At 45.8% G+C, this 27,712-nt stretch overlaps 1 protein-coding gene across 2 annotated transcripts in view; it reads left to right on the top strand.

The window, feature by feature from the left end:
- Window positions 1-27,712, top strand: part of adgrl1a (adhesion G protein-coupled receptor L1a) — a 91,446-nt gene that overhangs the window by 25,319 nt on the left and 38,415 nt on the right. For both annotated transcript variants that reach the window (XM_035180668.2, XM_047343776.1), the window contains exon 2: window positions 15,192-15,355. In XM_035180668.2, coding sequence (XP_035036559.2) covers window positions 15,286-15,355 — 70 coding nt within the window. In that variant the 5' untranslated portion in view covers window positions 15,192-15,285. The remainder of the gene's footprint in view (window positions 1-15,191; window positions 15,356-27,712) is intronic.

Below are 27,712 nucleotides of genomic sequence, written 5' to 3'. Positions count from 1 at the left end.
AAATGCCATGAATCACATTGGAGCTCTGTGCTGTCAAAGCTGGGCAGTGGGGCCACGGAGCAGGCTAGCAGGCCACAGCTATGTGAGCATCAGCACTTTGAATGATGAGGTGTGAGGGGGCAAACTGTGCCGCTGACCGGGATGCTGGGTCACCGACACCAGGCTGTTGTGATTTGTGTGGGCAGCGTTATGTTTGTTCCTCTCCACCAGTAAGCTGGCACTGTTGGCCTGTATTTAAACACCTTCGCTATTCATGGTAGGCAGTCATATTACCCACAGGGGTCACTGTGGAAGTAAGAAAGCTATTCGTGGTAGAGCAGTTTAATAGGCATATCTTTACAGTAGATGCCGAGAGAGTTGGCACTTCTCTCTTTGTTTCACTGTGCAGATGACATAAGCTGTGTCTTAATTCAGGGGTCACATCCTTTGGGAACCAGTCTACGCAGCCAACGTTCTCAACATCCTTCATCGGGTGCGTATAGACCGGGTTGGCCGAACTGAAACGAGAGACGGTCATGGTTAGCTTATTGCATCAACAGCTTGTCCCACCCTCACAGCCGTCGCCTAGCAACAGAGCTACGGATGAAAAATTTATTTAGTTGATTTAAAACGTTGAAAAGATGTTTTTTAAATTTCAAAAATAAATTCTTCTGACGTTTTTGCCTTAGTTATTACTTTTTCGAAAAACAGTATGTCACAGAAGCGTAATGAATCATGGGATATGCAGGGCCGGTAAGGATCCACCTGGTGGAGCCCCCGTTGTTCGGGGGTGGAAGGACACATTTGTCATCCGTATTTGGAGGAGCCTTTGTACTGGGACAGTCTAGTTGCCCTTACGTGATGCAATCGGTCTTCAAATGCAGCCTCCGAACGCTGCTTCCCCCGAAATGATGCACTGCTGTCCTGTAGCCGGTGTGATTGAAAGTTCTGTTAGGTCTAATATTCCATTCCTCTGTGTGAATGCCTCTACCATTTTAAACTGTCTGGAGGAGCTCAAGCACAATCTGCAGCACCCTGACCTGGACCTAAAGTGAAAATGTTCCCAGCTTTCACACCACAGGGCGGGGGTGGTTGCAGACAGCTGCGTGACAGAGAGAAGGAAGTCGCAGGAGTCCAGCTATCAACACTAAAAGGCCCTTTGCAGGGCATAAGAGGCAAATAGGGACAGTCTGGTGAGAGAGAGTCTCGGTAAAAGTTGACCTTAAAAAGCTTCCCAGCACCAGATATTGCTGTAACACTCAGGCCTGTGAATATTTCATCAGCCCTAAAGCGAGTTGTAGAATATAGGCGGCAGACGATGGAGGTACAGCTATAGTAGTGATCCAGTGCTATACTGTGAAGTTTCATATTATGTCTCTGGCTATATAGAAAAAGGGGGTTTACACATATATGGTAGCAGAGTTCAAAATAGCCTGCAGTATTAATGCAAATCCCTCAGTCGGGATGTACAGTAGCGTGGATAGAGGAGGGGGGTGGACTGCTTTGATTACTAAAACCAGTTAAATCCACCCTCCTTCCCTCTGGTGCTTATCTGATCAGTGGAGAAACCAGATAGCCCCTCAGCATGGGATTTAATAACAAACACAGGCTATAAGCCATGTTCAATAGGCATGACAGGGATAAACATCAGTGGGAACACGCAACGTATTGCCAGTCTTGCCTGCATACGAGGACAGCGGGGGTGAGATGAGTGCAGCGGCTCTACAGCACGTACATACGTAAGAAAACAGTGGAGAGCCCTCGAGCTGGACCTCACACGCCGTGCAACAAAGAGGGAGAATAAAAAAATTAGGAGGAGATAGAAAGAAAAGGAGCGAGAGGTGGAGGCAATCATGCAGAGAGAGACAAATCTGAGGGTCTAGCGTGGAGGTGCGGGAGGTGGGAGGTGTGTGTGTGCAAGTTTGTATACTCTGTGTGTGTGTGTGTGTGTGTGTGTGTGTGTGTGTGTGTGTGTGTGTGTGTGTGTGTGTGTGTGTGTGTGTGTGTGTGTGTGTGTGTGTGTGTGTGTGTGTGTGTGTGTGTGTGTGTGTGTGTGTGTGTGTGTGTGTGTGTGCGCGCCTGCCCGCTCTGCCACACTGGTGACTTCAGGTGTTACCTTCTTAGACAAAGAGATAATTAGAAATGTTAACACTCACTGGAGCTTGTACTTCTATGAATTCTCAGTTTCTGTCTCTCTCTCTCATTTGCTATTTCTCCCGTCTGTCATAAATACGAACACACACACACACTCAAATTCTATTATCTCCCTTAGCCTGTGTGTTATGAATGACACACTTAAACTCTGGAATGAATTGGCCATGCAGCAGTGGATCACAATTAACGCCAGCGCCAGCATCTGTAGAAATAATTGTCACAGCTCAATTTTAATGTGCTGATGACCCGTTTTTCCTACTTTTAATAAGAAATGCGTCTTTTAGTTTTTGGACATGGGGATTATTCTTTTGTTTAGCGAGTTTGTCTCAAATTTGATATTTCATTAAAATACCTAGAGTCAGTTGTTAATTACCATATCCTAAGGAAGGAACGCTGAAAAAGGTGAAACGAAATTACAGATGTAAAATTAATCACATTTACAGCTGGAATAATCGGAGATGAATTAAGGATGGTAAATAACGGTTGTACTTTATTCCCTTGAAAAGACATGGAAAACATCTATGTTATAGGCAGTCAACAAACAGAGCACGGTTTACTGAAGCAGGAGCAGGACATTGTTGAAATTCTGACAAATGTCTTGGCTCAAGGAAAGAGAGATACAGAGAAAGACATGTTCACTGGAGTGTTTCACTTGGAAAAATGAAAAGTGACAGAAAGCTGACAGAGGGATGACAACCTTGTTTGTCCTTTACTGGATGATCAACATGTGTTACGCGGATATGGGTCCCCAAGGTGGACACGGGTGGCTGATACAGAGTTTTCCACGCTCCGCTGGTATCCGTCTACCTTTGAATTAGCATCCTCACTCCGCTTACTCAGCTAGCGGCACAAGCTGTGGAGCTGTGTCTGAGCGGCGGCGATAATGAAACTGCACACCGTCGACATCATTAAAGATAATCTTGGCTCATTTTGTGCTGGGACACGAACAACAGGAGGAGCACATTTTTCCAGCGCAGGGCACATAAACACCTTCCTACTCTAAGTGGATCTCACCATTCGCCGCGCCACTGGTGCTTGGTTGGAGGGATAAAGAAGTGCTATAGGTTGCCCTGCAGGAAACGGATCCCAGGTCAAGGCAAAGGCTTGTCTGAAGGCGTCTCCAGCGTGTGTCTAATTGAGCGCTGTGTAGTTAATTGTTGTGCGTGGGAGGGGAGAAATCAATCTGTTTTCTCACGGCCGTGACTTCAAGGCCCTGGAGTTAGAGATTGGAGCTGGCAGACACACACATGCACGCACACGCACATGCACAGCTCTGCCAAGAAGAACCCCAAACCCAATGCCTCGCAAGCACAAACTTGCACATGCAGACCCACAACCTTCCTCTATTGGCACACACGCCTCAGAGGAAGAGGATGTGCATGAGGGGTTATTGAGTCAGGGTAAAGTCAGATCCATCTATCGATCGGCTGCTAGCTGAGAGAGGAGTCAGGAACGTGAGACCTGCACAGGTCAGAGGGCCAAGAGACTGAGGGGATGACAGACGGTAAAAGAGAGACAGAACGAGGAGGAGAGAGAGAAACCCACACAGCTTACAGCTAGCACCCCCCCGCCCCCACCCCCCACTCCCATCCTCTCTGAATGCAGAGCCAGCGTTCCGCTTTGATGTGGATATTCACAGAAGCTCTGCTCGGCTTCGTGAACATTAGAACGAGATTTCTTCAATTTGTAACTTGGGTCAGTGCCATATGTCAGATTAATGGGAGAGAAAGAGACTACGAGCGAGTACTGACGGCAGCTAATTGTTATCCTTATCTTTTTATCTGTATCCGTTGCCATAGATTATTCTATACTTAATGTATAATATATATAATGAATCTACAGTGAGCCACCACGTCAATTAACATATAAATGCCTTCCACAAATAATGTGTTGATTTGCATATGCAGATAATCAGCTCATTAGCTTGCATCTTTAAGGGTGTTTCTATTTATTACTGGATGCTGCTGTCAGTGAACGCCTATTTGCGTTTACATTTTACATCTATAACTGTGTGGAAAACATAATGTTTCCTTCAATGCAACCGGCTTCCCCCGCAGAGAGGAAAAATCCAGCGCTTGTTTAGGGGGAATTTGCAGCAAGAGTGTCACCTGAATAATTTACTTTTCCTTTCAATGGGATCAGAGCCCCAATTCACTTCTGATCTCATTCGAACCAGCGGTGCTCCTTTCCCATTGGCCGACAGCCGCTGGTGGAATGTCTGAAAGCCCCTCCTTGTTTGCTTGAGAGTTATTTATTTTCACCAAGTCAAAAACTCGTCCATTATTTATGGAAATGAAGCAAAGTGGGATCTGATGAAGAGATGTGAAAATAGGATGGGAACTGCAGAGGGATGGTGGGAGCATGTGAGGAACGAGACGGTGGCGGTGGGAGGGTTGTGGCGTAGATGGTGAGGTTGAGGAGAGATAAGCAGAGGGGGGAGGGGCGATAAGGTGGATGAGTACAAACAGTACTATCCTTCACTTGGATAGCAGAAGCAGGCGCCATGAGATGTCTGTTGATTCATCTCCCTTTATGCGCTTGGTTCCCTTTCTCCGCCGAACCTTTTTACCCGAACAAAGGCAGACGCAGGGAGTGATTCAGAGTGACCAGACGCCCGAGACTCCCGGAACGGAGAGTGGGAGAAAGGTCACATGAAACAGGAGGCTCCGTAGAGACCGCGAACTAGAACGAAATGTGTCGACGAAACCGATGTTCCCAGGCCTCTGGGGGCAGGAAGAGATAGAGGGGGTGAAAAAACAAGTATTCAAAGAGAAATAAAGGGTTGGTAGAGGCAGAGCATTTGAAGGCGTGTGCGTCTGTGTGCACATGTCTCAAAGCGCAGTCATTACACACAGCGCACACACTGTAACATGGTTCTCGTCAATGTCAGCTTGGATCGGCTCCAGCCCCCCTCCCCCATGACCATCAAAGGATAGGCGGTATAGAAAATGGATGGATGGACAAACTGTAACAACACAAAAATATACAAGTGCGTGTGCAGCGAATGCGTCGGAGTGTTCACATGTTCCTGTTCTCGTGTGTGTGTGTGTGTGTGCGTGTGTAGCTTCAATCTGCAAACGGTGGCGTGGGGAGAGGTGGTCGGCACACACCCTGCGGATCCCCTCCATGCACTGATGGGTGTTCACCTGTTGTGGATCCTGGCAAAGCGTTTCCAGCTCTGTGCTGCTGGTAATTAACAGAGGCAGACAGTGGAAAGCAGCACCTGTTACAGCCTGACTGACTGAGGCCCCGAGCTCTGGGCCGTGTCTCCCACTGCTCCTCTCTAATAATCAGACCGCCGCCGCCCATCCACCCCTCTTTGGGACCTCAGCATGACTGTACTCACTTGTGTGTTTGTGTGATGATGTGTGATGTTCAAAACAGGGGAAAAAGGAGGCGGATTAAGAGGAGGTGGCGACAAAGCCGGGGAGATGCTACAGTGATGTCAATAATTGCACCGGTAATGGTAGCTTCGCACTTAGCCCGAGGCCGTCTGTGTGGTTCTGAGCATTAATTCCCAAACATGTGCCTGTGCTGAATATTTACCTGTCCTCAGTAATAAACATTTACACAGGCTGCTGTGTGATGATTTTGCTATTGTTGTGCTGGAGACTTGTTCTTACTCTTACAGCAGGAACATGTCAACAATCTATTTTCACCACCTCTGTTCAGACTTATTTATACAAACACCAGCTTTTTTCCCCCACTGCCCCGATACAGTTGTTTCAAATTACAGATACAAATGAATAAATGAGGTTTTCTTTTTTTGGGATTTAGCTGAACCAAGTGGCTGCATGTTTGTGTTCACATGTGTTATAGGGACGTTCATAATTAGCTCTTAAACCGTTTTTTAGCAATTTAACAGTTGAAAGATATTTTAACTGCTAGAGATGTGCTCACAGAGGCTGGGACATTGGTACCATCTGATCAGATATGCTCTGCTGTGGGTCTCACGGTTAACAGACTGCACAAGACCAACACCATGTTGGACATGTTGCTGTTTCTGAATAATAACCAGCAGACAAGCTGTCCACCATGCTGAGGACGGACGCAGGCCTGGCCTCTTTATGAGGGGTTGATTACTGTGATCGCCCTCTGAAGTGTTATTCCATGGCCTGCCTGCCTGCCGAGGATGGTAAAACCTTGGATGTTTTAACGGTCCCCTCGGCCCACCAAGGCTGCAGGATTTCTCCTGATTCTGCTGATGGTCAGTGTAACCTTGATAGACAGGTCAATGTGTTTATGAGAGAGAAAGAGAGAGGAAATGGGTGGTGGGTGACTGCACACAGCTCACTTTTATGTTATCACGAGAGCTGTAAAAACAAATGTTTGGATCATTGTGAAACTGGGCTAGGACAAGTCGGTCTATGGCAGGCTGCCACAGTGTTGTAAAAATGTTGTAATGTTTTTACAGAATTGCACTGGTTTATCGTTAATGAGCGTCTGCTATTGGTGAGAAAAAAAAAGTCCCAAAGACGTACCCAGCATTGACTTTATTTGATTTCTACTCAGTTATTCCTGAGTAGCTGTGATGACTTTGACTATTCTGCACTGTATGTGGGACAGCATCAGTGGGTCTTCGTATACTGTGTGTGGGGGCAGCCCATATGCGAGTGAGACACAGGAAGACCAAGAGAGGGAGAGATAAAGCAAGTGAGTGACAGCCATGTTTTAGAATTGGGGCATGTCAGCCCGGCCTGCTGTGTCAGACTCTCCTGATGCCCACTGCCCATCCTTAAGCTGGATAACCTTGGCAGGCAGATTGGGGTCACCACTATCAAATTAGATACATCACCTAGACACACACACACACACACTTACACGCAAAGTTGCACTACACAAATCTTGGAGATGTTTATTCGGGAAGAGAAGACATGTTTGCATCCACATGAACAGGTAGGCAATATGGTGATATTGATAACTATCTTCATAAATGTCAAATTATTATTTCTTTAATGTTTAAAGACTATTACTAAAAAAACATCTGAGAAAATCCAGGTACAGATGGTCAAGGAAACTCCACTTTTAAAGTTGGAGTTTGGTTGAATTGCTAAAATTGCTAAATTGGGTTCTCTACTGCCCATCTGTCATGATGAGAGAATGCACTGGGTGGATAAAAGTCCACATACACTCATCTGAAGATTAATTTATGTGCACTCACATTAAAAGCTAGAAGCAAGAAGTGCTCAGAATGCAAACTGCTCTATGCATGTGTGATCCATTCATATGTTAGCCAGTGTGAAGCTCTGGTATTAGTGGTTGTGTTCACAAACGGTGCTCCTGTGTCGGAAATCTAAACTTGGAACCCGGAGAATTGATCCAATATTGACACAGCCCTAAGAATATCACAGATTTAGTAGCTTTTAACAGTAAAAAGCATCAGCTGACTAAGACTTGTAAGTTCTTACTGCCTTTGAACACATCACAGCACCCCAACACAATATTTACTAATAATTAAACACATAGCAGACATGAGATAAAGAACAGTTTGAACAGCACATTATATAAATCCATATGTCTCAGTTCTGTCTGTGGTCAGCTGGATCCCTTTGGACTGAATCCAAACCGGTGTCTGCGTGCAAAGCGTAGATCCAAAAAGTGGCAAGTTGAAGATGTGATGGAATAATTAGTCGATGGTGCCACTGACACAAAAGATGGATACTTCCATTGTAAGGGTCTCGGCAATGAGATGAAAAGAATGTCAACCTATTTTTAAATGTCACCGTCTCTTTTTGTTCTGAATCCCTGCTCTACTTTGTGTCACAGATCCAAACTAGGTCAACATCACATGTGGCGCCCCGATGGGCTCCTCTGTGCGGTGAACATGTGGGAGTGTGTGCATTTGGGCGAACATGTGTGCAAATGCTTCAAGCCACGATCACCATACACACTGACACCAACACTCACTGAAAGAGGCAGTTCGTGAATCCCAAAGGTTGCTAAACAATTCTCAGCTCAACAATTTCCCCCACGCGTAATTATTGTCTATCGTGCCCAATTAGGAGTGAGCATGCATTATCTGCAAATTATTTAACTCTGTTGCAGGCTCATTATTAAACAGAGCTTTGAATAGAGTGTGACAGCAACTTTTCATGTATCCGTCTGTGTGATGTGCATCTGTAGTTAGTATTTAGTGTGTGTGTGCACTCTGCGAAGGCTTGGCTGTGGTGTACTGTAGCACAGTGTGGCAGGGTTGCCCTGCTGGAGCTTTCAGATTAATAGACACTGATAATAACACACACACAACACACATCGCTTCTGTCCTTAATGAAGATGGATCTAGCGGAGCCTGGTGGTGCACAGGCACTCGGGATGGCAGCTTGCCAGTCACAGCAGTGTGACATCTCAATGCAAAGGGCGGGAGGGAGCAAGATTCACCAGAGAGTTCAATTTCATAACATTATCGTGTTATATCATAATCCATTGTTGGTGGCTCATAAGATTAACGTCAGGGCCGGCAGTTATCACTCTTGTTTTTGAGACTTAATGGTCACAGTGAATTATTCATTTCCTCCTATTGATTTGCGACGCAAGTCATGCTGACAAAGTTGACAGCGCAGGTTGACTGATACTGAGTTTATCTAATTTTGAATGTGAGGTTGTGAAGACGTTAGGAAGAAATGGAGGAGAGAGCATGAGATCAAATGTGAAAAAGCAAGAAAATAGCCAAAGTGCAATGGCAGATTCAGCTTTCTGTCTTCTACGTGTTTTTCCTCCAGATACCTATGTTCGAAATTGATGTTTCTCACCTCGGTTGGTGCAAGATTGCAATTTCCGGACTGAGCTGATGTACAGCTTTTCGGTGACTGCCACACGTCGTGGTGGTCGGAGGTTTTGATCCCTGTAACATATTAGCAGCCATTAGAGTGGAGCTGCAGCCAGTGTTTGTGTGACAAGACAGGTGGGCAGTGAGGTCACTTCCTCTGGCAGCTGTGGCGGGCATCACAGAGCAAGCATTGATGGGTGGTGGCGTTGCCTCCTGTTGCATCAGTTATAATGAACAGTGACAAGCGCTCCACCGCCACAATAAATCACAGGCCACACTGGAGACACTGAAGACCAGGCCGGGGAGCATGCTCTCGCTGCTGCGCGGTGTCACCGCTGATGAACAGACAGAGTGGGCTGGCTGGCTACAGGGGCAGGCCATCTCAATCACTTATTCACAGATTCAGCGTCGTTATCACTTACCCTTCCTCTGATTAACATGTGCAACTGTCACTCAGGAATATTGGGCTGTTATTGGCTGCTTTATCTGCACCGTCTCTTTTTTGAGAACCACTACTGTTCCGGAAACATATATAGTTAAAGTGTATAGACTCTAGAGATGGGGAGGTGTGTGGGTTGGGGTTTGTGGAGAGTTGCAGCTGAGGGCTGATGCTGAAGCTGAAAAAAGTGCTACAGGAGTGTCTATTGAATAAAGCGAGTGGGGCTCTCTCTTGTCCCCCCCCCCTTCCCTTTGCCTTTACCTCTTTGACAGCCACACTAGCTCTGTTTGATATCCCTCCGCTGTGTTCTGCAGCTCTGCAGATTCCCTTGTCTCATTTGCATTCCCTTAAAGCACACTTCCATTAAAGTCTCCCCCAGTTTTTTGTTTTTTTTTGTCTCTTCTCTCTTTCCTTCTGTTTCTTCAAATAGGTCTTTTTTCCCTGGGTTGCTGTTTTGGAGGGAGCCTTATTCCCTGTTGACTACGCAGCCTATCCCCACTCTCCCTGAGTCAGTAATCAAACACATTGGCCCTAATACACAGGCCATTACAAGAGCTCTGATGTTCCATCTGCACACAGCCGGCACAATGGTGTCATTATATAAACAGCCCTGCTGCTGCAGCCAGCGAGATGCTACCACACCAGGCTCCGGCCTTAACTGACCCACCGCAGTAAATGGAGACGTGTTGGGATGATCTGACCTGAATGTGCTTGTGTAGTCGCTGCTCGCTTAACAACATTATCCATCCTGAATGAATGCTCCGGCAGTGTTAACATTACAGTAGGCTATCAGTTCTCACTATCGCTGAGGCCGTGCAGGGTGTTGTGCATCAGTGCACATGCAATGGAGTCAGGTTTTTGCAAAGGAATAATATCTAATGCTATTACGCTGTCTTTGGTAGCAATAGCCTAACCAAAAAGGATTAGGGAGATTAGTGATAGGCCCAACTGGAAGATAACAATAAAGAGGGGTGGGAGGGCAACGGTTTATACAGGCTGCTGTCATTTTTTCCCACCGCAGTGACATTGGTTTGATCTTGTTTTGGCAGCTGTCGAGCATACAGAGGTAGGATTGCACAATTTGTAGAAAATTATGTCAAACTTGTTTCTGGAGTTATTTGTTTTTTGCGACATTAAATATGAAAATGACTCCTGTTGTTTTGAAATGCATAGAAATTTGCCAGGCCGTGTCCTTGTTGTCACTTTTAGTTTTCAGACTGAAGCAAACTCTTTTCTCATAATCAGAGTGATCGGATTCCACACGCTCTGTTAATCGGCAATTTTGACACACACACACTGCAAGAGGGAGCCTGTCCAAATGATCGCCGTGGCTAATTTTAATAATCATCGAGTCAAATTCAACTGTCGTACCTGAGCGTCCTGGAACGTGGATTTGACAGTGCAAGTGTCGTCTCCCGCTCAGCGAAGATCGTTCGCAGATGGTGATGGAAATGATATTTCATGGTATGTCTGATACGTTTCGAAAGGAAAAGTCTGATAATTATATTCACTTTGGCGAGTGATTAGTTTTATGGTGGTGAAGAAGTAATTAATGAATTCTATCTCATCCTCAATTATTGTTACACTTCCTTGTATTGCTCCCTCTTGCCCAACTCAAGAGAGTACAAAAGAGTATCGAGTGTGACAAAGCTTCAGCAGCAATGAGTCAGAGGGAGAATTACTTAGAAGCCCCCAGGCAAAGCATAGGGTTTTGTCATTCTCTGCAGTCTGATCGAACTCTAATACTACATGGCCATAGTGCTCACTGAGTCCAGTGACATTTTCCTCTGGAATAAAGTGATACCAAATCCCGAAAGCACCAATGTGGTGGTTTGCGGTTTATTCCGGTACAAGCAGATGCCATTTGAACTGAACTTTTACTTGATTACAAACATTTATTGCAGCAGTTTACATCACTGTCTGATTTCTAAGTGAGATGTGATTACCATTCACTTTTGCGCGCTTGTCAGTTGCGAGGAGCCAGTCATTTCCTTCCTTCGCTACTCAACCAGCTATTTGTTGTTGAAGCATCTGAGGTACAAACATCAATCCTAACAGCATGGGAAATGCGTCTGCTTCATCTTTAAGATGCAAAACCTTCTCTTTGCATGAAGAAACTGGCCGTCATAATTTATTTACTGTCAAATCTTTAAATCAATCATGAGTGTTTTTCCAACCAAATGGATTTGTGCACGTCTGTTTTCACTGTGTTTCCCCCAATTTCCCTTCATCATATTCACTTGTTCGTGCAACATACCTCATCTTCGAATGTAGTGAAATGCTAATTACGATGTTAGAAGTTCCCAGATTGCGACTGTGTGTGCGCAAAGCATCGTAAGCAAACATTTTGTTGGGAATGCACTTTCAAAGCTGCAGTTTTTAGTCCAGTCAGTGGTCTGCTTCTGCAGCCTTCCGACCACTCAGTAGCACACATCTACATACGCACACCTTGAGTCGACTTATCATACTTGTGTTTCCCACCTTGATATCAGATTCCCCTCGGTGGGAGAAGGAGCCTGCAGCCGCACCAGCTCTGAGAGTCGCACTAGCTTTTCTAATTATGCGGCAAAAACTGTCAACGTAAACTCTTTGTTCTCCCGCCTTTTGATTATGCCCGGGTAACGTTCCTAAATGCCTCTTTCTTCTGCACAGAAATTATTTGCATGATGGGGGAAACTTGAAAAGTTCTTGTGACAGACATGCACAGCCTTTAACATTACCCCCCACCCCGTATTAAACAAAAAGGACGTGTGACACCATGTTCTTGATGAGTGCGCCTGCAAAAGCAAACAGATCCTAATGATCGTGGTGATTATCGTAATGATCCAATAGAGGTGGATAATGAGGTTATTTGCTTTGGATCAAGGCAGACTGTAAATTAATAGCTGGAGAAACAGAGGGTAGCAAGATGACAGAGCTGTATACTTAAAGTGTCGCTCAGACAGCCCCATGTCTGTCTCTTGTGTAAATACAACTGACTGTCATTTGGCCCTGTCTCGCTCTTTCTCTCCTGCTCCCCCGCGTCACCTTTCCACCAGTGCGGTGAAATTGCTGTCCATTCTCCCATTTTGTGGGCTCTGGTCTCTTAGGGATATGATGTTCAGCTCTATTAGAAGAGGAACAGTGATGATAATAATGGTGGATTAGATCAGTGCAAAAGGTCAGCCTCTGGCCTCGGGCGTGTAACATCCTCCAAGCGGGGAGACCGTGGAGGGCGAAGACACCCATCTCACACCCTCCAAAGACTCCTAACCTTCTTCTACCCAGAGGCACACTGACTCATAGACAACGGCAGAAGAAATACATTCTGCTCTGCCATTACTTTCTGCTTTCTTACTTTTCCTTTGCTTTCCTTGCTGGGCTATTTTCAGCCCTTTCCCCCTCCCACTTTCCCTTATTTATTCTTGTCATACAGGAAACCATCCATCCCTTACTTCATTTGTTCCTTGCTTCCTTCGCTCCTACTCAGAATGCTTGGTGCCTCCTCTCTTTTTGTTCCTTCATCCAATCATTCCTTTGTTTCTTCTTGTCTTCCACTTTGGCATTCATCCATCCATCCATCCATTCATCCTTCATTCATTCTCTTCTGCCATCCTAGGTACTGCAGTTGAGTGTTGTGTAATGCAAGCTTTCTTTTTTGTCACAAAATAAAATCAATTTATCCACCCTGCACTTTTCTCTCCTCTCCTCTCTCAACCTGCCCTCCCTCCCTCCCTCTTTTTCCTGCTCTCCCTCCCTGGCCCTCCTCATCTTCTGAAACCACAGGAGAGCTATTGTTGAGCAGAACAGACAGGAGCAGAGTCAAAAGAAACAAGCGCAAAGACAGATTTTTCTTATTAAATCCACAAAAGTCGGAGGAAAAGGCAGAAAGCCAAAGGCCGGTCACTGCAAAGGAAGGGATCACGTTTTGAACATTAATAATACAAAGAGATGGAAGGTGGGGGTGGGTTCGGGGGCTGGTTTAGGCCGTGAGAAAGAGAGGGGCAGTCGGGGCCTCTACAGTACCGCATCACGTCTATTGCTATTTGTTTGATGCTTTTATACTTTGTCTCACCCGACTCCCCTCCGAGCTTGTGTCCTTTTCTCAGCTGCTGGTCATAGAAGGTGGTAGAAAACAAACTCAAATTAAGGCAAAGGCTGCACTAGTGCAGAGGTTGTGTGTGTGTGTGTGTGAGTGTGCGTTGTGCATACGATAGAAATAAACACTGTTGTAAAGTGCAGCCGCTGTGGAGCCGCGTTTTATTCTGCGCTCCGCTTTCGTTTTCTCTCCCTCCCTTTTCCCCCTCTCACTGTTGCTCTTGCTCTTGCTCGACGTCATCCAACATACTAATCCACACAGAGACACCCAGGCAGGTCGGTGGCTGCGGGCCGGGCGTTGCCACTGGGGAGGAGGGTAAATATCAGAGAAGGTCAGGGAGAGGGAGGGGTTGGAGAGGTGGAGGAGAAGCCAAATCAGTGTTGACGACGAGAGGGGGGTAAAGCTACCCAGTCACTCAGTTCCTGCCATCTTGGCTGCCGGGATAAGAGAGCTTGGCCATGCCTGTATTTTGCCGTGTGTGTTCCAGAGTTAAAATAGCAGGATGAAAACATTTAAAAAGTGGAAACATAAACAGAGTTCTTTGCCAATTTAACAGTATCATTCTAAGTAGCTCATTTTTAGTGAAGAATGAAGATTACACACCCATTGTTCTTGATTGTTGACAAAACATTTTCAAAATTATAAATAGCATATTTTCCACACATCATGAGAACATCAAATATTATTCTGCAGTCGTATGGAAAAATGCTTGATCCAACTTTATTCCAATTTTAATGAATTTTCCTCTCAAGGCTGAACCACTGTATGAAATGGAAACCAAACTTCTGTAAGGGGGTCAAGCACTGCAGAGTAGCTGAGTGTGTGTTTGTGTGTCTGTGTGTGATAGAGAGTGAGCTAGAGGAAGTGCATGAATGCTTAATCTATTATATTATGCCCTTCTACAATTTAAGTTAGTAGATCAATCAAATAAAGGGGGTAGACGGTTAAAGAGATCAGAGGAAATCCTCTCAATACCCACATCAAAAAAACATAGAAAAACACACAAACACGCAAATACAAATAAAATCCACTCTGTCTGTTTCATCTGCAAACTCACCAGGAGAAGTACTCGCACGAACAGCACCATCTCCACTGTTTTCTGTCTCTCTGCCCCTGGAGCGGAGGATCAGGCTTCACTGTCAAAAAATCTGAGCTGAAGTTCCACATAGTGATTTATTTCATTAGGCAAATGAGAAGTGTGAGCCCTACGGCAATGCTCACTGCTTTTCACATCTCTGTGTGTGTGTGTGTGTGTGTGTGTGTGTGTGTGTGTGTGTGTGTGTGTGTGTGTGTGTGTGTGTGTGTGTGTGTGTGTGTGTGTGTGTGTCCCGTACGCAAACACACACACATAAAGAGGGATGAGCTTATTTTTTTTTTAGATGTTTAATATTGCTCTGTTAACAGCCCTAAAACGTATGTAGCATGTCTGGTTCAATCAAGCGTTCAAACACTGTAGAGTGATGGTAGTGGCAACAGCTGTTGCCATGCCATCCTGCACAAAATGGCCTCAGATCTCCAGGTCTGATCATTCTACCTGACCACCACAGGGGGAGCCTCTCCTCTCCTCTCCTCTCCTCTCCTCTCCTCTCCTGATGCCATACCAGTCATGAACAGCTCAGTTATATTCCTGCAATAAAACCTGAATAAATTAATCAACGTAGTCTAATTCAAATGCCACACTGAAAGGGGGAAAACATAATTTCTCTTTATAGACTTTTTTTTATTTGGCAGAGAAATAACGTTCCTCTGTCCTCTCCACCCCCCTCTGTCTACAGGATCACCCTCAGGGAGAGTGTAAGCTGAGGAAGTGCCACCCCACTCGCCTGTGAGCCGCTCCGCTCTAGCCCTGCCCCCCGCTCAGCCTCCAACATGGCTCTTGCAGTCTGGATCATCTGTACCTGCGCTGTAGCTTTCAGCAACATTGCTCCATCCTCGCAAGGTATGTGATAAATATTCATATTGTGTGTTGTTTTTGATATGATCACATTAAACTCATGTCTATCTGCCTTTAAAGTTTATCTGTAGGTTTAACTGTTTATTTTATACACAGTGCAGCTTGTAACGTTGCACATGTTCACTGTGCCCTGTAAGTGTCCCCACCAGGTTATTGCAAATGAGCATGTAATATTTATATGCTAGCTACGTGATGAAGCTTCTAAGTCTATTGACTTGCTGACCAGGCGGGAAACGCTGCACTTGATTAACCGAACTGTCTCTACAGGAGGCCCCGAGGTGGAGAGTGTATGTGTGAATGTCAATAAAATTTCTTGTCATCTTGATGTCAGTTGGAGCGTAGCGAGCGTATGAGGGGGAATCCGTGCATGTAATGGTGCCATATGTGTGACCTCCTTGAATGTGCCACGTACCATACAATTTTTCATTGTGTGTGTGTGTGCTTGCTGTTGTAAGCCTGGCAGGTGACCTGATTGGGTTGAAGTGACAATGGAGGTTGTGTGTGTGTGTGCATCCAAACTGTTCATGTTTTGTTGCAGTTGTTAGACTTTATGCCTTATTAGTACTGACATCCATAAAGTTAACATAGTTTAACCAGGTTTTATTCAAAGTCATGTTATTGACGTGTTCTTATTTGGTGTTTGACCTTGATGATGTACCTGCAGCTTCCTTTTACCATTTCAAGCAACATGATGTTTTTATAAATTTCAAAATAAGACCTGAAGGTGCTCAATAAAAACATGCTCTAAATCCTAAGTGTTGTGCGAAAACCAACATACCTGAGGGTTTTCTGAGGAGCTCACAGAATTGCCAACGTTTACAAAAACTTCAGCCTCTGAAGCAGATCGAGACGTTATTAATACAAAAAACACCATTTGACAGCTTAAACATTCATTGTAAATCGCTGCCTTTTCCCTAAAGTTATAGAACATTGTTTGATAAACGAATAAAGCGGCAAACTCGCTGAGCTCCCCCCTCTTCCTCCTCCTCTTCACACATGTTTTCTACCGATTGAGCCTTGGTCAGCATCGTCTGGGTCTGAATCATTGTTATTTTCATCAAGGAAACAAAGCTTTAATCTGCTTTAATATCACTCCTCCTGTGTAGATCTTGAGCCATCATCTGAATGAAATATCCCTTTCCTGCAAGTATTTCAGTGAATCAGGGTGTCACATGTCTTGAAAGTGATGACATCGTATAAAACAAATACAGGTCTCATCTGACTCTAAAGGGAGAAGCTCACTTGCATCACGTCTAAATGGGTCCTTGTCCTGATTCAACCAATTATGTACTGTTCTTTGTTTACATGCACTAATCTTGACTGGTGCATGTGTTTTCTTGCTCAAAGAAAGTTAGTTGGTATGGAAATGCAGGAAATTTGTTTTAAATTACACATTTTTTTCTGGGTGGTATATCCTCCCAAGTAAACCCCATCTACCATCTAAAAACATGACTCAGCGCCCGTGTGTGCGCACATCGGAGGATGTGTAGCAGGGAGGGAGCAGGGATTGCATCGGGAGTCAAAGGGCCGAGGAGGGAAAGGAGGGACCGTTGGCTGTTGCTTGTGGCCTGCCACACAGACAGCATCGCACCATCTGTTGTATGCTCTCAGTCAGCTCTGTGCCAACCGGCCGCTGGGTGATGGACAGCTAGGATGATGATGAGGAGGAGGAGGAGGAGGAGGAGGGAGGAGGGGGGCATTAGAGAGGAAGAGGCAGTGTTGCCACAGGGAGGAGCTAGTGACGAAGCAGGAAGAGTTGAAGAAACTGAAGGAGGGAGGGTATAATTAAATTGTGTGTGTGTTTGTGTGTGTACATTCGTCAGCATTGGTTGTATCAGTCCCTCCATGTAAGCTCTGATTGACCAGATGCGGTTTTAATTTGAGTAGGTGCTGTTTTTCTTTTTTTCATCTCTATTTTGGCTGCTTTCGTAACACTGGTTTTGTGCAGCGCACGTTCTGTTCCATCAGACACCTTTGGCCTCTGGCACTGTGTTGCTTTGTGTTTGTGTGTGTGAGCGTGTGTGTGAGCGTGTGTGTGTGTGTGTTTTGAAAATGAGTCTATCCATGTGACCTGACACCGCGGGAGTATTAATGAGGCATTAATAATCAATTGACTGTTATCTGTATTCGCACATGTACAACATTTGGTTTAATTCAATTACTGAAATCTTTTTGTATAATGAAACCAGGTCCACAGACGTGCACATTGACACGTGCTCTCAAACACCCCCACACCATTTTTTAGCTGCTTATAATTTCTCACAGTCGAATTTTGGCTGAGATGTTTCCTCTCTAATGTAGTGTGACTGGAGAAGCAGGGAATAAAAAAGGAGGAAGTAGAATTTTAGGATGGGGGCAGAGTTTTGAAGTGACGAGAGCTGCTGAAATCACTCTCGGGCTAATCAGAGCTCATTTGGAAACCTGCAGGATCATCACACATGGCTTCACAGTCTAATGTGTACCCCTGCGCTTCCTCGGTGTCCCCACTAATCTGCTGTGCTTTAACCTCGCTTTACTCCTGGCTGCACACTCTAATATTTAGCCTGAACACTCGCACATTTATTCTCCTCTGGAAGCAGCTCTTAAATGCAAATGTTCCGAACCAGCATGAGCTTTGTACACATACTCCTTACCTGCTCCATTCTGTCCGTGTCCCACAGTGAACATTCATCCTTTTTAAATCACTGCTCACTTTGCCTTTTTCTCTTCTAAATGCTGTGGCGGCCGGAAACAAACGCAATAATTTCATTCACGAATGCGAACTCTTACAAACCTGGGCAAATAATGTCATATTCACAGCAGTATATACACAAGTCCTCCACTTGCCCGTCCCGGCAGGCTGCCTGACAGACTGACACGCACACCCTGACAAACAGAACGTCCCGCTGATTCCACAGAACGCTCGAGAATGTACAACCCAAACGCAGTGATGTTGCTCTGAAAGCCCATTAGGCCTGCTTAATGTGGCAGGCATTGCAGGCAGCTGCGCCGTACATGATGATGTCCTGACACAGAGCTTTTATTTAGCACGGCGCACAAGCATCTGCATGTGTGCGTCCTGTATGTGTGGCTGTATTTATGTGCACCAGCAGTGGCAGCTCAGACCATAATAAGGCTATTTGTGGGTTCTTTTGGTCTGTAATACGTGTGGTGTGTGTGTGTGCACGTAAAAGTGTTATGTATGTGTGGGTGTGCACTGTGTCCATGAGTGCATCTGATTGGCTCTTTCTGTTGATATGTGTTCTCGTGTCCAGATGGGGGACGTGTGGGCATTTGTTTACGTGCATGTGTGACAATCATATCAGGATGCCAGTGCCGACTGACTGGTGGAATCTGTTCACATCTTCCCCGGATTTAAGCCTTTGCTCTCAGATCAGTCGCGTGGAAAGGCCCCTGGTCCTTTAGTGCACACGCAGACATTTTTATCCGTCTTCCCTCCTCTCCCTGGCTTTTTTTCTTCTGTGCTTTCTCCCCAAGCTATTATTTAAGGATGGTGGACTAGCTGTTTTTACACATCTTCTCCACAAAGTGCTCTAGTCTCTTGACTGTCCTTGGATGGTGACAGAATGTCTGAATGGGGACTGATCTCAACGCAGTATCCTGGTTTCTAAAATGCAGCGCTGGGTAGTTATTTTTCACGGCAGGCGACATGAAGACTTCACCAGGCCTTTACGAGCCAGGTGCTTTTTTATGACGGAGCTGACAGTTATTTCGGGTCTAAGTGTTGCTCAACCCTCAATTTGAAATTCTGAGTGAAGATCTGAAAAATACTTGACCTGAAACCACATCCAATATTGAATTTTGTAGAGTCCCTCAATACTGTAATATTAAAATGATCATTTCAAAACTGCGACCTACTCACTAATTCATAAGAATTGATTCTCTGACAGGCTTGTAGCAATAATATTTCGAGAGGAGGCAATAAAGCAGTAGGGCTGCTAACCTTGCTATGAACACTTGGCTTCTCAAAGTGGAATAATTCACTGAACAGCATATTATATTGCTTAATATGTGTTTTGTAAAGTTGACACTTGCAGCAGATGTGTTGCCACAAGTATAGCAGAGAGAAAGATATCTTGTGTTTAACTTTAATGTATGAATTTTGAAATATACAGACAAATAAACAAACAATAGACCAAAACCATCAGAACCATCTGGTTGTGCACGTGCTTTAATCGACAAGTAAACATTTAGTCTAAAAATGACCTTTGAATATGTTTTACTGTGTTTTTCTCTGCCAAGATGAAATCTACAGCCTTCGCTGACACTAATTGCTAATCCAGTGGCTTGTGAATATTGCTGCATATCATCTGGATTTTGCAATAAAGAACCCCTGTAAACCCCTTAATCCCATGTGTCTCTCTCCCTCTTGTGCATTTTCAAGCCTTTGTAGCATCCCTATCTTTGTAGCAGCAACCTGCGCCTCACTGCTCTCACACACCTTCGATTTTCATCCAATCTCTCGGCTTTCTCTCCACTGACAACTCAGCTATTACTCTGTGTCGTGATGTGGACACAAAGCCCCACTTTCTATTGACCCCCTCTTTCTGCTGCGTTGTCCTTGCTGCCACCATCCCCGCCATGTTTTCCACCTTCTTCGTCTTCCCCCTTAACCTTCCTCCCTGCCCCTGCTTTGTTTCCCTTCCCTTGCCCCTTGCCTGCTCTCTTCTCTTAACAGTGCTTATCTCTTGTCGTTGTCGCTTCCTTCCTTCCTTTCCCTTCTTTGGCCACTTTCTGTTTTTCTCCTGTTTGTTGCCATCCTCGTTCGGTCCCTGGTGCTGGGGGGATGCTGTGTCTTCAAAGCCCTTGGCTGAGAGCAGTAGATCACAGAGAGGACTGTGTGAGTGAAAGGTTAATGGATGGCCTTTGAACATATATTGGGAGTCGGGGGTGGGCGGGAGTTGGAGGGATAGGCCAGGGCGGAGTGGCGGTGTGTTCTTTCAAACCCCTCTTTGAAGATGAGGCACGTGTCTGTGCGTGTATACAAGCCCTGTGCGTTTTTTGTTTATTCATTTGTTCACAGTGTTTGTGTGTGTGTGTCACCATTTTGTTTGTGTTTGCTTGTAGTTGTATGCGACAGTGCGTTAGCGTGTGTACATTGATTTGTGTACTGCAAACATGCCCCTACGTAAAGGATTGGGGACTGTGTTCCTGTTTGTGCAGTTGTGTGATAGCTGCCCCTTTTCTCTCAGGGCGTAGCTGCGTAACTTTGAGGCTCTTTAGCCGTGAAGGACTGTGTGTGTGTGTGTGTGTGTGTGTGTGTGTGTGTGTGTGTGTGTGTGTGTGTGTGTGTGTGTGTGTGTGTGTGTGTGTGTGTGTGTGTGTGTGTGTGTGTGTGTGTGTGTGTGTGTGTGTGTGTGTGTGTGTGTGTGTGTGCATGTTTGTATTTGTATTCGTATGCATCCAGCACATCATGTGGGCATTTGCTTCCTTGTGTATTTTGTGGACTGCAGATTGATAATTACCAGCAGAAGCTTACGGCCGGCAGCCAAGGGCAGAGAGAGAGTAGAGTGGGGGTGGGGGGGTGGGTGGGTGCAAAGAGAGAGATGGATGAGTGGAGAAGCTGCTAAAACCGTGAGCCATAGTAAAGAAGGAGAAACGAAAAAGAGAAGAGGGGGAAACTGGAGGTGAGGGGTCAGGACGAGAGGAGGGGAATGAAGACAAGGAGGGGATGAGGGGAGGGCGATGAGGAAGAGTAGGGAGGGTAAATGAAAGGGTTTCTGGGCAGATGAAATTGGATGTGGGATCGAGGGATGGTGCGGAGGTGAGAAAGAAGAAAACACAAAGAGTGGCAGAAACATACAGTGTTCGTTGTGCTGCAAGTAAACAAGATGGCGTGCACGCGGAAGAGGGATTCATCAGCATTTTACAACCAAATCCATTTTTATAGATTTAATGCGAAGGTACAGGAGCATCATGCAGTACATATACTTGCAAACGTATTGATCAGCTCATAAACATGCACAGTAAATACACACAGACGCACCGTCCACCCGTCCAAACCTTTGGCTCAGCGTATAAGGAGGTTAATTAAGTGTCTAATGCTGCAGCAAGGCTGGGCTTTGACACTCATCTTCCCTAACACGTCTCTGGGTGTGACTTGCAGACGTACACACACAAATACACACATGCACGCAAACAAACACACACACATACGCGCCTTTCTGACATCACGCCTTACATGGTACTCACCCAGCCCCACCACCCCACTTTATCTCTCACTCTCCCTCCTTTTTCTTATCACTTTCTTCTCTCCAGTCTCTCGCCATCGTTCTCACTTTCCTGTCTCTGTTTCTCTGCCTGCGCTGCGTTCTCCTCCTCATCCCCGTGGCTCTTTCCCTGCAGCACCTGCAGTTTTACTCTACCACAGTGTTTGTATGAATCTAGGTCTGACTCACTGTCTGCCGGCCTCCCTCGTGTGATGCGTGCTGGAAACGGAGAACAGAACAGGAACCGAGCTGTGTTGGGCCTGTAGCACAGCTCCCCTCCCTGGGGAGACCGAGGATATTTTACACTGGGTGAATCTTCTGCTTTTTAGGCAGGTTGAGTTTTGGGCTCTGCTGTGCCCCCACCCTCGTTGCATCGAGGCACTTTTATTGCATAATTAGGCGCCACGGCCAGCAGTGAAGTGGTTTGACAGTATGAGCACGTCTGGGCTCGCCTCCCGCCTCAAGTTTGTGTATGTGTGTGTTGCTCAGCTACTCAGTGGCTTTTCATCCGCCTGTCTTTATCTGCTATGCCTGCTAGTCTCCCCTACCACCACCATACAACAGACTTTGTCAACACACACACTGAGTTCTCAAGGTTGAGAATGGAAGAGGGTTAGGGCTCGCTTGTGAACGCCTGCAAGAATTTTGGTATGTGCGTCATTGCAAACGCGTGAGTATGTGTTGCGTGAGGGTGTGTGTGTGTGTGTATCCCGCTTCCAGTGGGGGCACTTTTAATTCTCTTCTGAATGATGTAATGTTATGGGCTGTGCTGTAATTCAGTTCAGTTAGAGGACTTGGCCGCTGAGGAGAGAGGATGTCTGTTGAGCCACATCACAACAATAGGAGGTCCTCTCCCACAAATCCGTCTGCCTTGCTCCCTTTATGTCGGTGACCTTGTGCATCCACAAAGAATGGTCGTCGTGTTCCTCTTCTGCCAGCATCTAGTTTGATTGTTTCTTTCTTTCTATTTTTACCCGGTCTCCTTCGATTTCTCCATCCCTGTGTGTGAGCTTCACTCAGCTCCATCGCAGCGGATGTGTGTCATTTCGGCGCTGCTTTGTGTGCCGACCATATAGCAGAGCTGGTGACTTCCCATACAGTCGCTCCTCATCTCGTCTCCTCTGTCTCCTTCCTCTGACAGGCTGAGGAGTCAGAGGAGATGAGATAGCATTCTAGCTTTGAGGCCAGCATTTCCCACTCCTACTCACCTATCTTTTTGGGGACCCGTCAGAAACATAGTGCATTCCTTAACGACTTAATCACTGAAACCCTTAAACCCTTAAGCCCCTTTCCTTCTTTCTGTTCTCTACCCTTTTCCCTTTCCTACCATTTGTGTATGCAAAAGCTCAGTTTTCAAACTAAAACAATCTTTAGACTCCAAATGTACAGTCGGCTCCTGCTTCTCAGACTCAACCAAAATAGTCAAACAAGCCCACACACACACAAACACACACAGTCCCACAGGCTCACACAGCCCCATCCCTCGCACCCTCATGTTAGGCCTTTAGGTTTGTCTCAGGATGTCACTTTGTCACAACTCCTCAGCTTGAAGGCTGCCTGGATGTGACAGCTCTGGCCACATCGCCTCTGCTTGTCTGTCGTGACAGGCCATGCTCCAGCGAGTCATTACGCTAACTCAGAGTGCTAAGTGACTCGCTAAGTTACAGCACTAAGCTGATAAAGTACTGGAGAAATTGGTTGTGGATGATTCTGTGCGAGAGCGGGATTCCCATCACCGAGACCTCTCCGTTCTGTCCAATGACCGTAAAATGACTTGTTCTCCTTTTCCAGCTTTTCTAAGGACGTAACCTGAAACTCATGAGTGTCAGCTCTCATAGCTGAATTTGAGGGCATATTGTATGCAGATGTATGCGGGATGCTCTTGATATTCCGCTGCTATCTCTGGGTTAAAAGAGGATACTTCTCTATTTGCCTTAGTGCCATTTAAAGTTCATTTTAAGGACAATAGTATAACAAGAATCCTGCCTCATCAGCAGCGTTCGCAGTTTCTCAACTACCAATTCTCGATGAAAATGTTCTCTGTGCTTTGGTGCTATGCTAATAGCATTAGGAGATGACTGCTGGAACAGACAGAGGGGCTAAGAGGGGCTGATCACATTTGTGCCCCCGAAAGAAGTCAGCCAGCTAACAAGTCAGCCTTGGGGCCACAGCGCTCCAAAAGTATAATCTCCTATTGTGACTGAGCTGCAAAGTCAGTGTCACAGTCTCTGGCTCCCTGCAAGGCCGAACCTTCTCACTCAATTATTTCTGAGAAAACACACTGTAGAGCATCAGCCAAGGTCAAATCGTCTGAAACGTTGAAATGGAGCTTTTATGTTTGAAAGCACATTTCCGATGATGGAACGTTGTATGGTAACGTTTCATTGAAGAGAGAAATCTTTGTCTATACGTGCAGTGAACTTTTCATCTGCACTTTGGTACGAGAAAAAAAAGGTTTTCTGTTAATGTTTCGTTAAAGTGTTGGTCACGACCTTTGGATGCAGGTCGTGTTTCCTCAACCCCAAACAACACTGGATCGTGGCAAACAGATCTGTGTACATGTGTGTGGGCGCGACAGAGAGAATAGATGTAGAGACATTAATAATACTAGAGAAAGAACGAGTGTGTGCAAAGACTTGCATGGCTCTTACAAAATTATGCTCTTGTCAGACGGTCCAAGCAGCTATCCACCCTCAGGCTTTAATTACTGTGTGAGAATAATGAGTCAAATCCAATCAGTCCTCTCTCTTGCTCTTAATTTGTATGGAGTTTCTATTATGAAGCCAACTGCTTCAGACCCTCTGACCAGCTGCCCCGGAGTGACACCATACCCTGGTCTGGTGTGGGTTTGTCTGTCTGCTGTGTGTGTGTCTTTGTCTGTGTCTGTGGGAGAGAGAGAGAGATTGCTGTCTCGTGCACAGCACCACATCCATGCAAATCACTTTGTGTAATTATTGTATTGGCTTATATCATTATCGGTATGTGGGACAATTGGTAACCATTTCTTGTGGCTGACAGATATTAACACAGTTTTAGAAACCACAGGCGATGAGTCATAGTTTCACCGTGAGGGATCAGTGCACCTATACATATGGCTACTGCTGAGAAATACACTTTTTCATCCAGCTATTACGAGTCTGACAGGCACGGCAAATAGCCCGAGTGTGTGTGTGTGTGTGTGTGTGTGTGTGTGTGTGTGTGTGTGTGTGTGTGTGTGTGTGTGTGTGTGTGTGTGTGTGTGTGTGTGTGTGTGTGTGTGTGTGTGTGTGTGTGTGTGTGTGTGTGTGTGTGTGTGTGTGTGTGTGCACGCCTGCAAGTGTATTTGTTGGCTAAAGAGACCCTGAAACCTTAATGGATTCCTGCAGAGTGAAGGACAATCATAGCCCATGGTCAGTCCAAGCTTATCCTCTGCTCATCTCATCTCAGCTCAGAGCTAGCCACAGCTCCAGCTAGGCCTCAGGCCATCTGGCTGACACACAACCATGCACACACACAAACAAACAGACACAGACACACACTCCTTCACACACACATAGACACTGAATCCCTGAAGTTAAGTTCCACGCTGGTTTGTGAATGCGCCATTCAAAAGAAAAACACAGTGTAAATCGGTATGTAAGTTGCATCCTGCTGAACTCAGAGTGAATTCCACCTTTTACCTGGAACTTGCCATACACTGCGAGTGTGGGCGTGCAATATGCTACAATATGGCGGAAGCAGAGATTTGCAGTGGTGCCAGAAATAGACAAGTTATCATGGTTGCTGCCACCAATGAAGTGCACTGGCTCAATAATGGCTAAAAATATACCGTAACAGCCGGGCCAGAAAAAGAAACATCTGAAAGACAATAATGGATTTGTGCTTTTGATCACATTCAGTGTAAATTTGGACTTACCAGGTTTACATCATGGAGATTCAATACACACATTATAGTTGGATTTAGCCCTTTCCTCCAGAGCTCCTCTGTTTTGATGAACATTTGCTCACTTGGACTAAAGTAATGATGATATACCAAACATTAGCAGAGGCAACAAACTGAAATTATCCACACAAACCTAAGTAAAAGCAATAAAAGGTCCATTATTGATCAAAATAAAGCAGAAATCATCAGTATTTATTCACTGCTGCCAAAACAACCTCGTCTTAATTTAACCCACAGCCCCAAAAATGTAATCAGCTGCTCTTTGGGCTGTTTCACCCAAAAGCTGAACTTCTCCATTATCACTATTTGCATTAGTGCTCAAATGGATCTGAATAGCCGGAAACGTTAACTATCTAATGTGTGTTAGAAGTGTAAAGACAAACGTGTGATCCGCCCCCTCTGATGTGGGCTAATGTTCCTGTTGTGCTGGTCCACAGTGTGAGAAAGAGTGCGATCGCTCCTGGTGGCCCCCTTCAGTTTCACTCTCCTCTTGGCTCACTGTGTGGCTCTAATCGCTGGCCAGCTGTACGCCGCTGTGTACTTACACCGTAGGGTAGTTAAGAGAACAAGCCCACACACTGACACTACGTATTGTAATCCCACTGTGACACCAGTGCTCTGTGTGAATACACACATGCAAGGGAGTGTGTGCTTGACTGTGAATGTGCACACTCGTCTGCCCAGGACTTCCGCGTATGTGCTAATTTGCTCGTGTGGATTTTTTTTTGCATTAGTGCGGGGACTTGTTTGTCTTGCCTCGCCTGCTGTTTGCATCTCTGTGTGCTTTAATTAGTATGCGCTTTTGCATCGAGGCCTTTGTGATTTGGCACTGCCACTGCATGCTGGCGAGGCATAAAAGATTTGAAGTCTGTCCGCGCTGGTCATTCAGCCTTAATGGCGTTAGTTACACAACTGAACTCAAGTCCCCGCCTCATAAATGGGTGGCATTTAGAAATATGAGCTAGTCCGATGGCAGTGAATCATGTAGCGCATCGCTGCAGAGCATGTCTGGGATGACTGACATTGACATTGACCCAGATGGGCACTCCTCCTGAATGGACAGCAGCTGAAACCTAAGCAGCGCTAGCTCAGAGTCAGGAAGGGAAAACAGCCCTGCTCTGTGGGTTTCAGCGGTGGGGAAGAGGGACTGACTCAGTGCCCTTGTCTGCTGCTGAAGCCGTCTGGCGCAGGGGGCAAATTCTCTGTAGTGGGAGCCTAGGTTTATAAAGAAAGATCTTCCAAATTCCAGCCTGCTTGAGGAGAAGTAGCACTGTTCTGATTAGATCTGACAGGGTGCCTATTATCAGCCTAATATATGCCATGTCCTCTTCAATGAAAATGCAGAGGAAAAGTGCTTCTTCAGGACAGTGGACAGTTCCACACCTGCCAGTCTCCAACACTTCAAGGTTTTTTTTTGCCCAAAAGAAGTTTTGTCAGTTCAGGACCATGGACAGCAGCTCTCACAGTTGCTGGCAGGCGCCTCGGCTCAGAGAGACACTGGTTGTCCTTCAAATCCACATTCAGCTTCTCTGCCAGATCACTCACTCTCCACTGCTATTCTGTCTCTGCCTCTACCTGGGCTGTGAAGGAATTTGGCAGCCATTTTGTTATTTCTGTGTGTGCGTGTGTGTCTGACGCCAACTGTAGAGACAGTTAGAAATGTATGCAGATATGGAGAGAGCTGGAGAGACGGCGAGTGTCTCTCTCAGCGCCTCTTCTTAGCCCTCTTTCATGCCTCTCAGCCTGGCTCAGCGATTAACCCTGAGTACCCTGCTGTCTCTGCTGACCCTTCTCCACAAAGAGCCCTGCTGCTGGCCACAGCAGTACTTTGACATGCCTCTCAGATGGCTGATTAACAGCAGTGGGTGTGCAAATGGTGTTCGCTCCTGAGGTGAAGGTGTACACAGACATTTATTCTCTTATTTTTAATTTGCCTTTTCTAATATTACCTTCTGACTCCTAAGGTGCTGATGCTTTGAGGTAAAACAGACTGAAAAATGCTCTGGAAGACGGTTCCTCTCTGGTGTGGGGATGGCGGTGATAAGTTGCTGCCTGGCTGTGTGTAGGAGTTTGTTTGAAACTATCAGTTTGTTTCACAAGTGGTGCAATATCTCCCTCAAATCCTTCATGCCAATATGTGATCTGTGATGATCCCGTGTGAAAACTGAGTTGCCAGGCTGTGCATCAACAGAGCTGGAATATTACCACTGG

The sequence above is a fragment of the Hippoglossus stenolepis genome, chromosome 16, assembly GCF_022539355.2.
Source record: "Hippoglossus stenolepis isolate QCI-W04-F060 chromosome 16, HSTE1.2, whole genome shotgun sequence".
Taxonomy (NCBI): Eukaryota; Metazoa; Chordata; class Actinopteri; order Pleuronectiformes; family Pleuronectidae; genus Hippoglossus; species Hippoglossus stenolepis.
This window is presented reverse-complemented; position numbering and strand designations above follow the sequence as displayed.